The 18215-nt window shown below is 44.8% G+C and overlaps 1 protein-coding gene across 1 annotated transcript; it reads right to left on the reverse strand.

Annotated features, from left to right (window-relative positions):
• Positions 1 to 14068: 14068 nt before the first annotated feature.
• On the reverse strand, positions 14069 to 15343 carry LOC309566239 (Ig-like V-type domain-containing protein FAM187A; the record flags this gene model as incomplete). The annotated part of the gene is made up of 1 exon (XM_082271340.1): positions 14069 to 15343. One exon carries the CDS (start codon positions 15341 to 15343, stop codon positions 14069 to 14071), a length of 1275 nt encoding a protein of 424 aa, XP_082127466.1.
• Between the last annotated feature and the right edge of the window lie 2872 nt (positions 15344 to 18215).

An 18215-nucleotide genomic window follows, 5' to 3' on the forward strand; every position in this document is an offset into this window, starting at 1 on the left:
AAAGAGGAGGGGACTGGGGCACCGGCGGGCGACCCCAGAAGAAGAGCATCGGGGGTGCTCTTTGCAAAAGCATTGCACATAGCAGGCAAGTATAGATGTGTTTGATATTTATTTTAATAAAAACAAAGGTTTAATATCACTTTAGGTTTTTTTAATTAGGTTTAGTGACACTTTAAAGAATAGGTACACATTTATACAAAGTGCAGGTATTCTTTTTGCTCCTTACCATTGTGACCAAGGTGCAGGATGGTGTGGTGGGCAGTAAACACAAAGAGTCCAAGTCAGGCAACTAAGTCATATTGTAGAATAGGTTCAACACAACTTAATCAGGTCTTGGTGGGTAGGCGCACGCGCCTAGAGCCACTTACAAAGAGTGACAGCGGTCTTAAGACTTGAAGATGCCAACAGCGTCTCCAACGAGGAGCAGAATGTGGCCTGGCTGGTCCACACCCATAGAGGAGGCTTTCTAAAGAGAGTTGGACGTAGTCCCTACACTTTCTCTACTCCTCTAGAACCTTTCCCTACCTCTAAACACTGTTCCTGTTAAATGGGGTCCTGTCCCTACGCTAGCCACTCACATAAAAGTGCACCAAACTGGGGAGCCAGGGTCTTAGACTCTGCCCAACCCAAGATGCTGCCGGAGTCCAATCAGACAGCTGTCTCCCTGTGACCTCAGGAAGTCATGGAGGAACCAAGTTCCTCCAAACGTTCCTCCTCCCCATCTGCATCACCGTCTCGGTCAAGTACCCCCTGAAGTGGGGAGTACAGACTGCACCTGCCTACACCCTGGCCTAACAGATCCAACCCCTCCTCCACAGATGAATCCTTACTGAGATCGAACAACTGCGGTCATTGGGTATTGTTTAGTCCTCTCTCTTGGCCGTGTCTGTGCTGTAGAACTAGAGCTGCACGATTCTGGCAAACATGAGAATCACAATGTTTTTGCTTAGAATGAACATCACAATTTTCAAAATCTTTTAACCACTTAAGCCCCGGAAGATTTTACCCCCTTCCTGACCAGACCCCTTTTTTCAATTTGGCACTTCGTGACTTTAACTGACAATTGCGCGGTCATGCAATGCTGTACCCAAACGAAATTTACGTCCTTTTTTCCCACAAACAGAGCTTTCTTTTAGTGGTATTTGATCACCTCTGCACTTTTTATTTTTTGCGATATTAATAAAAAAAGGGCCAAAATATATTTAGCTACATGTCTTTGACAAAAAAAAATTCAATGAGTGTATTTTTATTGGTTTGCGCAAAAGTTATAGCATCTACAAACTATGGTGTAAATACTGAAATTTACGCAGCTTTAATTTCTGATGGCAGGGCAGTACAAACCCCCCCCCCCCAAACTACCACTTTTTGGAAAGTAGACATCATAAGGAATGTTCTGAGAGGCATGTTGAGCTCATTGAATATTTCATTTTTTTGTCACAGGTGTTTGAAAAATGACTAAAAAAAAATAGTTTTTTTTTTTTTTACACAAAGTTATCATTGAAATGATATATTGCTCACACATGCCATGGGTATATGTGTAATTACACCCCAAAATATATTCTGCTGCTTCTCCTGAGTACAGGGATACCACATATGTGAGACTTTTTGGGAGCCTAGCAGTGTACGGGAGATAGCACAAACCCCCCCCCCCCCCCAAATGACCCCGTTTGGATTTGGAAAGTAGACACCCCAAGCTATTTGCTGAGAGGCATGGTGAGTCCATGTAATATTTATATTTTGCCACAAGTTCCGGGAAATATATATATATATATATATATATATATATTTTTTTTTTTTACACAAAGTTGTCAGTAAATGATATATTGCTCACACATGCCATGGGTATATGTGAAATGACACCCCAAAATACATTCTGCTGCTTCTCCTGATTACAGGGATACCCCATGTGTGAGACTTTTTTGCAGTCTAGCCGAGTACAGGACCCGGAAACCAATCTCCCCACTTTCAGGCTTTCCAAGGGCGTAAATTGTTGATTTCACTCCTGACTACCTATCACAGTTTCGGAGGCCATGAAATGCCAAGACAGCACAACCCCCCCCCATCCCCCCCAAATGACCCCTTTTCGGAAAGTAGACACCCTAAGCTATTTTCAGAGAGGCATGTTGAGTGTTTTGCAGATCTTACTTTTTGTCACAAAGTTTCGAAAATTGAAAAAAGATACATTTTCCTGTTTTTTCTTCATTTTCCCAAAAAAATGAGAGCTGCAAAATACTCACCATGCCTCTCAGCAAATAGATTGGAGTGTCTACTTTGCAAAATGGGGTCATTTGGGGGGGTTTTGTGCCATCTTGGCATTTCATGGACTTCAAAAGTGTGAAAGGTAGTAAGGAGTGAGATCAACAATTTACACCCTTAGAAAGCCAGAAGGTGCGGATTGGTTTTCCGGGTCCTGTGCGCGGCTAGACTGCCAAAAAGTCTCACACATGGGGTATCCCTGTACTCAGGAGAAGCAGCAGAATGTATTTTGGGGTGTCATTTCAAATATACCCATGGCATGTGTGAGCATTATATCATTTACTGACAACTTTGTATAAAAAAACAAAGAAAAAAAATAATAATTTTCCCGAAACTTGTGGCAAAATATAAACTATTCCATGGACTCACCATGCCTCTCAGCTAATAGCTTGGAGTGTCTACTTTGCAAAATGGGGTCATTGGGGGGGGGGGTTGTGCTATATTGAAATTTCAGGGCCTCTGAAACTGTGAAAGGTAGCGTAGTGGTAAAATCAGCAATTTACGCCATTAGAAAACCTGAAGATGGGGATTGGTTTTCGGGGTCGCGTACACAGCTAGGCTCCCAAAAAGTCTCACACATGTGGTATCACTGTACTCAGGAGAAGCAGCAGAATGTACGTACATTTTTAAAAGCCTTTAAAAGTCTTTACAGGTTACCACTTTAGACTTACAGAGGAGGTCTACTGCAAGAATTACTGCACTCGACCTGGCGTTCGCGGCGATACCTCACATGCATGCTGCAATTGCAGTTTACATATGACACTAGACCACCGCTTGTGTGCTCCATTGCGCGCAAGCACGGGGGGACAGGGGGGGCTTCATTTTTTTTTTTTTTTGCTTTTTTATGTTATTTTGACACCTTTCCTTTCATTTTTTTTTTTTTTTATCATTTTTATTGTTATCACAGTGAATTTAAATATCCCCTATGATAGCAATCTGTAGTGACAGGTACTCTTTTTTAAAAAAAAATTGGGGTCTTTTAGACTCTAGATCTCTCCTCTGACCTTAACGCATCTGACCACACCGGTATCTTAGGCCATAGAGATGATTGGAGCCATTCTCATCTCCAATTAGCTCTATGGTTAGATAATTGAACCACCGGCTGCACTCTCGGGTTAACCGGTGGGACAGGAGAGCCCGAGAAAAACCACGGAAAGGCGGAAGGTGGCGGTAGGGGGCGGTAGGGGGGGGTCCCCTCCCCCTCCCACTGCATGTAAAAGCAGTCTAGCGGCCAATTATTCGCTAGGATTGCTTTTACATCTAATCCGACCGCTGGCTGTAAAAAACAATACCAAGATGATGCCTAAATCTGCAGGCATCATCCTGGTATAACCACTCAAAGTCCAGCAACGTACCAGTACATTACTGGTCCTTGTTTGGCATATAGTGTAGGTTTTTTTTTTTTTTTTTTTTCATGCAGCCTGTGGGCTGAATGAAAAAAAAGAAAACCTATCAGAAATCAGCACAGGAATAATGTGTAGTAATACCCACCATTAACCGCCCAAACATCCACCCACTGAATTTAATGATGGGTATACACAACACTATCCACGTATACCAAAATAGGATTTTAACTGCAGTGCTGAAATCAGAAAATCACCACAGCTGCTGCCAGCAAAGGTATCCATATATGCTGAGCGCAAACGCTGTTTGTGTCAGAATATATAAAATCAATGTGGCAGCTGACGAGTACCTTCAAGAGAAACAGGTCACAAAAGAATGAAAAACAAACAAAGTACAGTAAAAGTACAGTAGGAAGAGTAGAAGAACATAAAAAATGACTGACACAACAACTGTTTTTGGATTCTATTATTTTTCTAACTGTTGTTTCTCAATTTGGGACTGCGATTTTCCAGCTTGGGTCTCTCAAAATGTCGATGGACATCCAACATCTTTCGAGACCCTGTGTTTGTGTGCCCTACACTGTGTCGTGCTGTACCCTACACTAATACTCCACTAGTGTATGGTAGCGCTCAAAACATTCCCCGATGCAGAGACCAGGTTGGTCAGGACATTTGGAACAATAATAACGGGTGTCACGCCTAAATCCGCGCCTGCTACAGACACGACATCTTCTTTGGGGGTATCTTTGGGTAGGGGTACTCGGGAGGACATGTGAGAAATGCCTCTCACGCAGCCGGCTCACTGCATCTGGAAGGGGAAGTTGGGCAGGCATGCCTCCTGGGTACAGGTAGGCAAGGATGATCTCTTCCTGGAATTCCCGGAAGGATCCAGTTTGTCCTGACGCTCTGTATAGGACAAAGGCGTTCAGCATAGCAAATTGGAATAAATAAACAGACACTTTTTTGTACCAGCGTCTGGCTTTACAGGCAACTAAATAAATACGGCGCCAAAAGCTGGTCGTTAAGGTCCACCCCTCCCATATTAAGGTTATATTCGTGGACACAGAGGGGTTTCTCCATTAAAAAAAAAAAAACACAGTATATTACCTTTGTATTAGTGTGCAATGTGACAGGGGGGAAGGGGTTAACTGGGGGTGATCGGGGGGGGGATCAGGGGGTTAAATCTTTATGGGGGGGTGGGGGGTATTTTAAGTGAAAAGGGGGGGGTCACAAGCGTTACACCTGGTCACAAATCACACTTATACAAGTATATAGGAAAATGCTATATGCTGTATACAGTGTGTGTTGTGACAGGGGGTGTAGGGGTTAACTGGGGGGGCCAATGGGGGTTAAATGGGCCTATCTATGTGTACAAGTGTGTGCTTGTGCAGTTACTCACAGTTAGATGTGCTCTCCTCTTACGCTGGATCTAAAAAGGATCATGGGAGGGGAGGACACATCTTTTCTGAGCCTGTGTTTACATTTCACAGGCTCAGCATGTAATCTGATTGGGCAGAACCGATCTACAGGTCCAGGCCAAAAATGATTGGCATGGACCTGATGACTGATCGGTTCTGAACCCAATCAAGCCATCGGCGGCGGCGGGGGGCGCGGGAGCGCGCACAGGACCGGCGGGAAGTGCCGACGTAGACCTACGTTACTTTGCCTAGCCGGGGCCAGAGATGTATAGTAACGAAGTAGAACTACTTAAGTACTGTACTTAAGTACCGAAATGCGGTATCTGTACTTTCCTAGAGTAGAATTTTTTTCTCCTACTTCTACTTTTACTTCACTACATTTTTTCGATGATTTCGATACTTCTACTCAAGTATTTTTTTTTTGTGCTGCATAGTTACTCGTTACTTTTAAAAAAATTACCACTGCCAGAACAGTAGATGGCAGGTTGCATAAAGCTCAAAAAAATGTGTATAATGTCATTTGTAAATCAGCGCATACGAAAATAAAGGCTGTGTATAATAAAAGCTGCTATACCAAATCTTTCCAATAAAAAGAAAATACGAAACAAACAAATAAATGGTGCTACAGCGCTTAAAGTGCATCAAGAAACTACTAACAAACACAGGTTAATCATTTGAATAAATCATTTGAAATAATAAAAACAATGTGATGTTCATACTTTTGACTTCTTTCTTTAATAACTACATAACACAGTACTTGTACTTCTACTTTCAGTACTTGAGTAGAATTTTTTTTTTATAACTACTGGTACTTTTTACTTTTAGTACTTAAGTAGCAAATTTTTTGAAAAAACTACTTGCAATACTTAAGTAAAAAAAATGTTGAATACTTTAGTACTTCTACTTAAGTAACTTTTTCTGCGAGCACTTCCACTTCTACTCAAGTAATTTTTTGATCGAGCACTTGTACTTTTACTCAAGTAGAAATTTTGAGTACTTTATACAAGTCTGGCCGGGGCTGACTGCCGACGTAGATAGTCGTGCGGCGGTCAGCAAGTGGTTAAATGTAAAAATATATATATATTTTTTTTTTTTACTAACCATTTGAAAATAAGCTGTGACTAGGATTACCCCCCCCCCCCCCGTCATGAATTACCCCTGGGTACTGGTGTGGGCACTGCTAGTGGGTACTGCTGGCTGTGGCTGGTACTGCTGTGGGTACTGCTGTGGATACTGCTGGCTGGTACTGCTGTGAGTACTGCTGGCTGGTGGGTACTGCTGTGGGTACAGCTGGCTGGTGGGTACTGCTGTGAGTACTGCTGGCTGGTGGCTACTGCTGTGAGTACTGCTTGTTGGTGGGTACTGCTTGTTGGTGGGTACTGCTGGCTGGTGGGTACTGCTGTGGCTACTGCTGGCTGGTGGGTACTGCTGTGGGTACTCCTGACTGATGGGTACTGCTGGTGAAGTGCAAGGGGCAGCGCAAAGCCAATGCTTCCTGTTGGTCTACTCGGTCTCCTCTCACAGGCAGAGTGCATTTCATATCAATCCGCCTGCGACAGACCAGAGTCGGAACTACACAGGAAGCATTGGCTCCATTCTGTCAGCTGAGCTCTGACACATACAGCCGGGATATCGACCGGGTGTCAGACAGCTGCAGCCCACATGCCGGAGACTTGGGATGTTTGGCTATGTGTCATACCCAGACACATAACACTGAGAATCATGAAATTTGGGGATTGAGATCGCAGGGGTTGGGGTGAATCAAGATTGTGATTATCATACGATTAATCGTTCAACTCTACATAGAACCCTATAGAATTTTATGTTAGGCAGGGACAGCCAGGAAACAAAGGACTTATGGTTTTGGATCTCTAAATGTGCATCTGCACCTGGGGGAGGAGAGAGTGAGCTTTGTTAGATCAGCAGAGGGGCAAAAGTGCATTATGTATGAAAGGGCATTTCTTTAAATGAATAAATATTCAAGCTTTCAGGATGCCTCAGATCCATTCTATAGGTTTCAAAACACATCTAAACCACACAACTAATGCTTTATAGCAGAGGCGTAACTAGAACCCCGGGGTCCAAGAAACCATAATGAGCCCCCTGGATCCCTGGCCAGGGCCCTTCCATTCAATCCTGGGGCTTTTCCCACCGATCCTGGGACCCTTTAATCTCGTTGCAGGATCCTTTCACAAGTTCTGCAGTGGGCCCCCTTCCTGCCATCTTGGGGCCTCTCCACGGTGGTGGAATGCCAGGGCCCGGTCGCAAGTGTGACCTTTGCGATCCTGGAAGTTCACCCACTGGTGTCAGTAGTTTTTATTTTTTAGTATTTTAATTGTATTATTATTTATCATTTTATTTTTATTTTTTTACAATGTCACTGACTATGACTCTGTCCATTCAGAAAAGGAAGGAGCTGGTAAATTACATATTTACTGACCCCTTCCTGGTTCTCTATTGTGACACACCCCCTGCAGCAGCCGGCAGGAGAGGGAAAGGAGCACAGTGGGGCGGGGACGACCAGGGGAGCACACAGGGGCCCAGAGACAGCAGAACACAAGTGAACTGGATAGGAGGAGTGGTGGGGGCAGCATACAGAGGAACCAATCTCCATTTTCCTCCTGCAGCTACAGAAGGAAAAAGGAGGACAGTGATTTCTCTACATGCCTTCTCTGCCCCCGCCGCCCCTCCTATCCAGGTGTACAGGGGAGCCACACAGGCCCCCTGGAGCATGGGGCCCGGTCGCAATTGCAACCCCTGCAACCCCTGTAGTTACGCCCCTGCTTTATAGGTAAGTAAAGTGCATTATTCTTAACTAACGTCTCAAACAACAGACACACTGCTAGCTGTTTTAAAAACCAGCAACTACCCCCCCCCCCAACCCCCTTGGCCCCGTGTCAGTAAGTAAAATCCTAAAGTGCCCCTTAAATGGCACCATCATAGCAAATGCAAAGGACACATGTGGCAAAACTCAGCCTTGCACAAGGATAAGAATCCTTTTTTTATTTTTTTTTAACCATGTAATTTTAATTTTAGTCTTAAAATCTCATTGGCTTAAGCCTGGTACACGCTACTATTTTTTTTTTTCAACCCAGTGGGCTGAACAAAAAAAAACTGACAGCTCAGGTTGAAGCCGCTTTACTAACAATCCGATGTTAGTACAGCGATCTCCCCTGCTGAGCTATTGGAAAGCACTGATGAGGCTGCACTGGTGATGAGGCTGCACTTATGGGCACTGATGAGGCTGCACTGATGAGGCTGCACTTATGGGCACCGATAAGCTGCACTTACGGGCACTGATGAGGCTGCACTGATATGCTGCACTGATGGGCACTGATGAGGCTGCACTGATCTGCTGCACTTATGGGCACTGATGAGGCTGCACTGTGAAAGGTGCACTGATAAGGCAGCACTGATATGCTGCACTGATGAGGCTGCACTTTTGAGCACTGATGAGGCTGCACAAATAAGGCTGCCCTGATGGGCACTGATGAGGCTGCACTGATCTGCTGCACTTATGGGCACTGATGAGGCTGCACTTTTACTTGTAATGTCTGTGAATGTATGTAAAACAGCATGTCCCAGCTCGCTCTTTCTGTGTTGCGGCTAGGGATGTGCTCTTATACACAAGTACTGATTGCTGTTAGGAAGATCTCAAAGCTGCAGGAGGGGGAATATTTATAATACTGAATTACAGCAGAGTACAGCGGGTAAAATATATCATTATGGGCATCATGTACCTACAGTTCGGTAATGATTACATAAAGCAAGTAAGGTCAATACATTTATCCCCTGTTGTGGGTGGAGGGGGAGAGCACAAACATGCTTTGCATTTATAAGGCTGTAACCTACCTATCCTGCTGTGTGTTACTGAGTAGTGTGGCTGGCTGGCTGGCTGCAGAATAATGGGGTGTATTTATGTTGAAGTGAACTCGTTCACATTTTACATCTACAGGCCTAATGTACCCTCCCACATTTACAGCAATTCCCAAAGCATGATGGGAAGTGTAGTTTCATTATAGTGTAGCCAGAGAGGAGAGGATATGATGCAATCAAAATTGTATCGCAGGTAGCCAAGACGCTCCCCTATAGCTGATAAAAATGTGGGGTCTCTGGGATGAAAGGGCGCGGAGCAGCCCGGGCCTCGGGGTCACTGCTCCGCGCCCTTTCATCCCCGAGACCCTACATTTTTATCAGCTATAGGGGAGCGTCCTGGCTACCTGCGATACAATTTTGGGGTCTCCAGCACCTTTGGTTCGCCCGTGACAGCAATTTTCCTGCGGCGGTGTGTGCGTCCCACCTCAGCCCCTCCTCCTCTCAATCAGCTGTTCGCTAAGTCTTAGAATTTCATCGGACCTTGAAAAATGTCTTGTGCGCATGCACACCAGGGCTCACACCAGCTGGGTTATGACGTAGCGTCACCGGAAGTGACGAGGTCCGGAATTTTCATGGGTCCGACAAAATTTTAGAACACCCCCTCCTTGGTAGAATAGATGCTGCATCTTTTGAATTAGAGAGATGACTTCCTGAAAACTCAGTTAGACTTTTCTCTTCAATGGTAAGGAATTTTACAAATGTAATAACTGTTTAGTGTTTTGTGTAGGAGGGTGTACTAATGGGGGATTTGCTTTAATTCTGCTCTAACTCCATGTAGTTTCCGGTTTGTAAGACCGGTGGCTGCTATGCCTCCTGTTTCCCCAGCCATTGGTCTTGGTCTTGGCACATCCTATCTCGTCTAGTTCTGTTCTTCAGCAAGCAGTGATGTAATTTCATCCCTTCTTGCTATAGAGGGCAGACCAGGATTTACAGATCGCTGGTCTGTACTGCAAATGGAGGTGGTTTCCTAGAAATGAGATCCCTCCTGGGCCGCTCTGAAAGACTGTACCTAACCCACACTGCCAGGGCATTGGGGCCACATCACGGCTGGCTCAGAATCCTGTTTGTCATATTAATGCTGTACCATGTGGAGATCCTGTTCCTGGTGTAGCATCAAACAGTCGTTGGAAACAAGAAATAGAAATCGGACGCGAACTTCAGGAAAACAAACCTTTTTTATTTGCTAGCGAGTGACTTAGCCCGGCTCATGCCCATTTGCCAAGTGACTAAATAAGCGTGTACATCACATATATAAAACAGTTACGTCACAGATACATATTTCCCTAACTAGCCTGGCAAGCAATACATATCCTTCTCATACAGATGTTTCCTGTAACATTTATCTATCAAAATTAACATTCCTGGCTTTACGTTTATCTGTATTCTCATTACATAGTTAGTCAGGATGAAAAAAGACACAATTCCATCTGGCTCAACCAATAAAAAACAAAAAAAAGCAAAGAAAACCCAACCATACAATCCCATGTACACAATCCTATACCCGCAGTTGATCCAGAGGAAGGCGAAAAACCCCAGCAAAGCATGATCCAATTTGCTACAGCAGGGGAAAAAAATTCCTTCCTGACCCCCCGAGAGGCAATCGGATATTCCCAGGATCAACTTGACCTATAAATAATAATACCCATTTATATTACCGTATGTACACCTAGGAAAGAATCAAGGTCTTTTTTAAAGCAATCTACTGAGCTGGCCAGAATCCCCTCTGGAGGGAGTCTATTCCACATTTTCACAGCTCTACGGTGAAGAAACCTTTCCGTATATGGAGACAAAATTGTTTTCCTCTAGACGTAAAGAGTGCCCCCTTGTCCTCTGTGTTGACCTTAACCACTTAAGCCCCAGCCCTATTTCGGACACTTTTTTTCCTAGAAAACTACTTAGAACCCCCAAACATTATATATATATATTTTTTTAGCAAAGACTCTGGAGAATAAAATGTCGGTCATTGCAAAAATATTTGTCACGCGGTATTTGCGCAGCGGTCTTTAAAACGCCATTTTTTTGGGAAAAAATTAGAAAAATCACATTTCACTGCATTTAAAAAATACTAAACTGTAAAGTTAACCCATTTTTTTGTATATTGTGAAAGATGATGTCACGCCGAGTAAATAGATACCCAACATGTTACGGTTTAAAATTGCGCCCCCCCGTGGGATGGCAACAAACTACGGTCAAGATCTCAATCTGCGACGCTTTAAATTTATTTAACGGTTACCAGTTTAGAGGTAGAGTGTAGCTCTTTTTTTTAAATTATTGCCCACATGTGATACCTCACATGTGATACCTCACATGTGGGGTTTGAACAGCGATTACATTCGCGGCTCGACTTGCGTATACGTTTTTTTTTGTGCGCGAGCTAACGGTGACGGGGGCGGCTAAATTTTTTTTTTTCCTATTTATTTTTTATTTATTTTCAACTTTATTACAGGTTTTTTAAAAAAAAAAAAATCTGATCACTTTTATTGCTGTCACAAGCAATGTAAACATCCCTTGTGACACCAATATGTAGTGACAGGTACACTTTATGGAGGGATCGAGGGTCTAAAAGACCCTAGACCCCTCCACTAAACTTCCCTGTATGCAAAACGCCGAAAACGGCATTTTTGCATACAGCCGTATTTTAAATCTGCCGCCTTTTGCAGCACAGTAACCAAGAAGTGACGTCATGGACGCCGCCTCCGGGTTACGTCATCAGAGACCCGATCAAAGCCGTTTCCGGCATTCATCGGGACTCCATCCAGCCGGCGGACGTGCCGGCTGGGTGCTCGGGGCTCCTGGTGGGACGGGAGCCCCAAGCAAAGCCACAGAAGGCGGCGGGAGGGGGGGATGTCCCCTCCCGCCCCCCCCCCGGGTAACGATCGAGCGGCTCCCGAGCCGCATCAGTCGTTACCGACGGAAAGCCGACCGTCGACTTCAAACCACGGTACCGGGATGATGCCTCTAGCTAGAGACATCATCCCGGTATAACCCCGCAAAGTGTACCAACGTACCGTTACGTTAGAATGCGGTAAGTGGTTAAAGTGAATAACTCAACACCAAGTTCACTATATAGACCCCTTATGTATTTATACATGTTGATCATATCCCCCCTTAATCTCCTCTTCTCAAGAGAGAATAAATTCAGTTCCTCTAATCTTTCCTCATATCTGAGCTCCTCCATGCCTACTATCAGTTTGGTTGCCCTTCTCTGCACTCTCCAGTTCCCCGATATCCTTTTTGAGAACTGGTGCCCAAAACTGAACTGCATATTCCAGATGAGGTCTTACTAATGATTTGTACAGGGGCAAAATGATATCTCTCTCTCTGGAGTCAATGCCTCTGTTAATACAAGAAAGGACTTTGCTTGCATTGGAAATTGCATGCTATTATTAGGCTTAGGATCTACTAGAACACCCATATTCTTGCACATTAGTGCACATTAGTTACAGAAGAACAGAGAGGAAGAAAGGGAGAGAAGGGGGGGGGGGTCTAAAATAAGCAGCTTGACTGTCCTGGGCTCTGTAGTACCACAGGGATTGTCAGACTCTACCAATTTGTTTTGTTAATTATCCACCATTTTAGAAGGCAATATGTTCAGGGGACCATCCATTATCTTTCCTATCTGGAGGCCAGGTGCCCTCTTTCCCATTCTAATCCCCCGCAGCCTCTCCTGGGGAAGCCGTTGAGGTTAATGGCAAAATCCAAGCTTACAGTTTATCAGCTGGCCTATGGAGCCAAAGCTCTAAGCGGCTAACCACGTTTTGGTGGTTGCATAGGTGGGGTCATAACAGGTTACCTGGTCCTCTGCAGTGCACATTGAATAGGTGGTTTCATTATGCACGCAGATACCAGTTACCACGCCTTCACATTTGTAATATGAATGCCACAGCAACATTTTGGTAGTTATGGGGCCTACCTTTTGATACATGGGTCACATGATGTGCCCTCCCTCATTACGGGTATTTCCAGCATAATCACCATGGTTATCATCATGGTTACTAGTAAACTTATTAAAGCATTTCTAACAAACATCATAACCGTGAATAGTCCCAGTTTCAACTGTGCGTTGACCAGTCAGCTTCCGGGTGTGACTGGAGCAGAGTTAGGAGATATCAAATGTCCTATTCTTCTATGGTGCGTTGACCCAACAGTTTCCAGGTATGTGTTGGGAGCAGAGCTGCAGATATCAGATGTCCTATTCTTCTGCCGTGCATTGACCCAACAGCTTCCAGGTATGTGTTGGGAGCAGGGCTGGAGTTCTTCCCTCTAATTTCTCTGGTCAGTTTTAGTTTTAACAGGTCCTGAGGATCTAAAGTACTCAGCCAGGAGTCTGTGTGGTCAGCAATTTGCTTTACCCTGGAGTGGTGTATCCAGGGGGGTCACCTTTACCACCCTAATGGCTGTAGGGGTTGAAAGTAGAACAGTATAAGGACCCCTCCATTTTTGCCCTAAGGTGGTTGTGTTCCACTCTTTCACCCACACTGTATCTCCTGGCCTAAAGGGGTGGACTGGGTTTGTCAGACTTATGGGGAGTTTATCCTGGATCCATTTCCCTATGTCCTGCATATTCTCCTCTAATTTCAGCAACAGTTTGCGGTTCACCACCTCCCCCCCCCCCCAATCTGGGGTAAGTCTCCCTTCATGTCTTTTATGATGGAGCAGGCATTTGATCACTGCTTTCTCTCTCTCTCTCTCTTCCTGCTTCCCTCTCTCTCCCCTCCTTCTCTCTCCCCTCCTTCTCTCCCCCCCCTTCTCTCTACCCCCTTTTCTTTCTCTCTCTCTCTCTCTCCATCCCTCCCCCCTCTCTCTCTCTCTCTCCACCCCCCCTCTCTCTCCATCCCTTCCCCCCTTCTCTCTCCCCCTCCCCTCCCCCCTTCTCTCCCCTCCCCACCCCCCTTCTCCCTCCCCCTTCTCTCCCCCCTCCCCCCCTTCTCTCCCCTCCCCACCCCCCTTCTCTCCCCCCTCCCCCATCTCTCCCCCCTCCCCCTTCTCCCCCCTTTTCTCTCCCCCTCCCCCCTTGTCTCCCCCCTTGTTTCCCCCCTCCCCCTTTCTCTCTCTCTCTCTGTCCATCCCTATCTCTCTTTTTCAAAATTGTCGGTCTTTTTTTGTTTATAGCACAAAAAATAAAAACTTCATCCGCCTGTTTTTATCATCTTCTTGTGACCCGTGAACGAGTCATTACACCATATCTGCTATGCATGGCGAACACTTAAAATTATAGGCACTGCATTTTATGCAATGGACCATCACAAAAATAAGAAAAAAGACGGCAAAACTGATACCAATAAACTTCATCGCGAAGATGGAGTCGGGATGAGAGGCCGTTCGCTTTTCTGCTGGGTCCGCTTGAATGACCAGCTTGACGCCAGCTTTAAGCTTCCCTTGGAGCCAACAGTAATATGTTGCTTGGTCGCTGTACCGGACATAGCGGAAGTTCAGATTATTGCCGTGATCTATGTAGATACGTGTCGCCTTCTCTTGGCCAATCAAATAGTCTAATTTGTAGAGTCTTATTTTGCCCTTATCCCAGGCAACGGCATCTTCTGGTTGGGCACCTGGGCAGGAAAGAGTAAGGCTGCTCCCCAAGGTGTATGTAAGTTTTTCAGTCGGAGCCCTGGAGAGGAATGGGATATAATCCTTAATCTTGCCTATTTTGTGTATCCAGTGTTTGATGGTGCCTAACACCCCTGGATTCCTTATGTGGCAGGGGATCTGACATTTCCTGATAAATATTTCTGGTCCCCGATCGGAAAGTTCCTTTCGCAGGTTGTCAGGAACCCCATGTGAGCCGCAGGGAACAACGCCGCTCTCTGAGAGCATGTACCTTGGGTCAAGATAGGCACTACTGACATAGCAAAAGCCTATCTTTCTTTGTTCTGCGAGCGCATCACAGCGGTCACACTTTTCCCATTTCCAGAAGGCGGTGAAGGTTGTCAGGTGCTCAGTTTTCAGGTCTGGTTGGGGATCTTGGTGGTGCTCCTCAAATGCCACATAAGCATTTGAGGTATCCTGCACATCAACGTTGTAACCCCAGTAGAATGTACCATCGCCATTTCCACAAATGTAAAGTCCTGAGTCTTCTACGCGGGCCTTGTGTATGATGACGTTGTACACTTTAGTGGTGATCTTTGACTCCACATGAAGAGACTTCTGTGTTCCATCTGGGGTCAGCATCCGAGTTTCTGCACTGTTCATGGATTTTTTATAGAACCAGTAAACGGGTGTCTCTAGCCTGCATTTACAAAGTAGTTCTATGGTCATGTCAGCGGCATAGGCCACACTTTCATAAATCACACTAGACGGGCATAAAAGCTTTTCATCTGTTTCTTCCTTTTCTGGAAGAACGTGGGCATCCTTTTCTGGAAGAACGTAAGCATTCACTTCTGTGATCTGCCAACAGATGAAAAACAGCAAAATACTAACAAGCTTTCTGAATGTCATTCTAGAATGCATCAAAAACGGTCTGCACTGCACGGAGGTCAGAGTCGTCTGGCAGAAGCAGTGAGAGGCAGTTGGTTTTATAACCTCTCAGCTGGAGCTGCTATTGGACGTCATAGTGTTCCGTGGTTGCCATGGAAACCTTACCCAGGCTTTGCAAAGGTAAACACAGGAAAAATTCACCCCTGTATACTGCTTTAACAGATGGATTAGTTTGGTCTGGGAAAATTTAACAAAGAATCCTGGATGGAAATTGCTACATAATATATAGATATATATATAGATTTCTACATACAGTATATCAAGATATGGTTTAGCCTCTAAAAACCAATCAGAGATGCTAGATTTTATTTGATCAGATTGGATGCAATCAGATTTTTCTTATTTTTTTTTCTATAATGAGTTTAATAAAGATTTAACAAGGATAGGGGTCTTTATTTTCAGCTGTCTGAGTGTCATATTCAAGTCTCAGACAGGGATAAAAATATCTGTGTTAGCGATGTCAGTTAGCCAGAAAACAAATTCAAATTCCAACTGGCATTTGATAACTGCAGGTCTGGAAGTGGGGACACCCCTCACATTTTTGTAAATATTTTATTATATATTTTCCTGTGACAACACTGAGGAAATGACACTTTGCTACAATGTAAAGTAGTGAGTGTACAGCTTGTATAACAGTGTAAATTTGTTGTCCCCTCAAAATAACTCAACACACAGCCATTAATGTCTAAACCGCTGGCAACAAAAGTGAGTACACCCCTAAGTGAAAATGTCCAAATTGGGCACTATTAGCCATTTTCCCTCCCCGGTGTCATGTGACTCGTTAGTGTTACAAGGTCTCAGGTGTGAATGGGGAGAAGGTGTGTTAAAGCGGAGTTCCACCCTGGGAACGTTTTTTTTTTTTTTTATAAAAATACCCCCGGGACAGTCAGGGCTAGTGCATTCCACAATGGATAGCCTCTGATCTGTCCCGGGTTGCACTTACCTTTTAGAAGAAATACTTACCTTGAAAATGTATTGTCCAGCGCTGCCATCTCAGGTGTGGGCAGCTTGAAGCCAGCGCGATCCTCTTCTGTGTCCTCTTCCGTCTTCTTCGGTCCCACGATGCACTGCACCGGCCCCGCCATTGCTTCCGATGTCGCAGCGTCATCCCTGCACAGCTTCTGGGCACGCCCAGAAGCTGTTTAGCAAGGTATGACGGCGCCTGCACCGGAACGGATGTCGGGGCCGGTGCAGGCGCATTGATTCCTGGGAGCGATGACGTTCAGCTCCCAGGAATCATTGCAAGCCAGGAAGTGACGACTCGCCGTGGCCGCCAAATGGGAGGAAGAGGAAGTAAGGTAAGTATATTTTCTTCTAAACAAGGTAAGTAAAAAAAAAAAAAAATTGCGATTATCCATTTGTTTTTCAGGTGACCCCGGGCATGAAGATGGAGGTAAGTTTAATTTTAGGGTGGAACTCCGCTTTAAATTTGGTGTTGTTGCTCTCACTCTCTCATACTGGTCACTGGAAGTTCAACATGGCACCTCATGGCAAAGAACTCTCTAAGGATCTGAAAAAAGAATTTTTGTTCTACATAAAGATGGCCTAGGCAATAAGAAGATTGCCAAGACCCTTAGCTACTTAAGCCCCGGAGGATTTTCCTGCTCAAAGACCAGGGCCTATTTTGCGATTCGGCACTGCGTGATTTTAATAGACTATTGCACGGTCGTGCGACGCTGTACCCAAATGAAATTGATGTCCTTTTTTTCCCACAAACAGAGCTTTCTTTTGGTGGTATCTGATCACCTGTGCGATTTTTATTTTTTGCGCTATAAACAAAAAAAGAGCGTAAATTTTGAATAACAATATTTTTCACATTTTTTTATATGAAATTCCCAAAAAAAAGTAAAAATCAAAATTTTTTAACATTTTAGGCCAATTTGGTTTTTGCTACATATTTTTGGTAAAAAAAATTGCAATAAGCATTTTTGGATTGGTTTGTGCAAAAATTATTGCGTTTACTAACTACAGGAAAGATTTATGTAATTTATGTAATTTTTATTGTTTTTTTTTTTAACTAGTAATGGCGGCGATCTGTGATTTTTTTTTTGTGGGACTGCGACATTGCGGCGGACAGATCGGACCCCTGACTAACATTTTTGACACTTTTGGGGGTACCAGTGACATTACTACAGTAATCAGTGCTATACATATGCACTGTTACTGTAAAAATGACACTGGCAGGGAAGGGGTTAACTTTATTGGTGATCAGTGGGTTAAATGTATCCCTAGGGGCGTGTTTCTAACTGTGGGGGGTGTGGCTAGTGATGTAACCACAGAGACATACGATCCTACATAGCAGGATCATATAGTCTCTGCAGTTACATCAGGGAGAATGATGGACGGCTGTGTTTACTGCCTTTCTCCCTCTCCAGCGGGAGATCGCGAATGGCCGGCGGACAAATCGGAGCCGCCGGTCACTCGCGCAGGGATGTCAGGGAATGAGCGGGGCGGGAGCGCGTCTCCGGCGGTGCACGCTTGCCCCCTAGAGGCTCGTGGGCGAGTGACGTTCTAATATTCCTTAGTTTTGCTCTATAATTACAGTGAAGTTTTGCTCTATAAAACTTACTGCGACTATAAAATCCACAAACAATCCCCAACAAGTGACAGCCTAAGCAAGAAAACTTAGAGATTAAAGCGGAGTTCCACACATTTTAATAAGTTGAGATGTACATAATCCCCTTTAACCACTTGCCGACTGCCGCACAACTATATACGGCGGCAGTCAGCCCCTCCTGGGCAAAGTGACGTACCGGTACGTCACTCGCCCGCGAGCCAATAGGGGGCGAGCTCCCGCCCCCTATCGTTCACTGGGATCCCCGCGCGAGTGACTGGCGGCTCCGAT

This window comes from Pelophylax lessonae, assembly GCF_965119305.1.
Source record: "Pelophylax lessonae genome assembly, chromosome: 11".
Classification (NCBI taxonomy): Eukaryota; Metazoa; Chordata; class Amphibia; order Anura; family Ranidae; genus Pelophylax; species Pelophylax lessonae.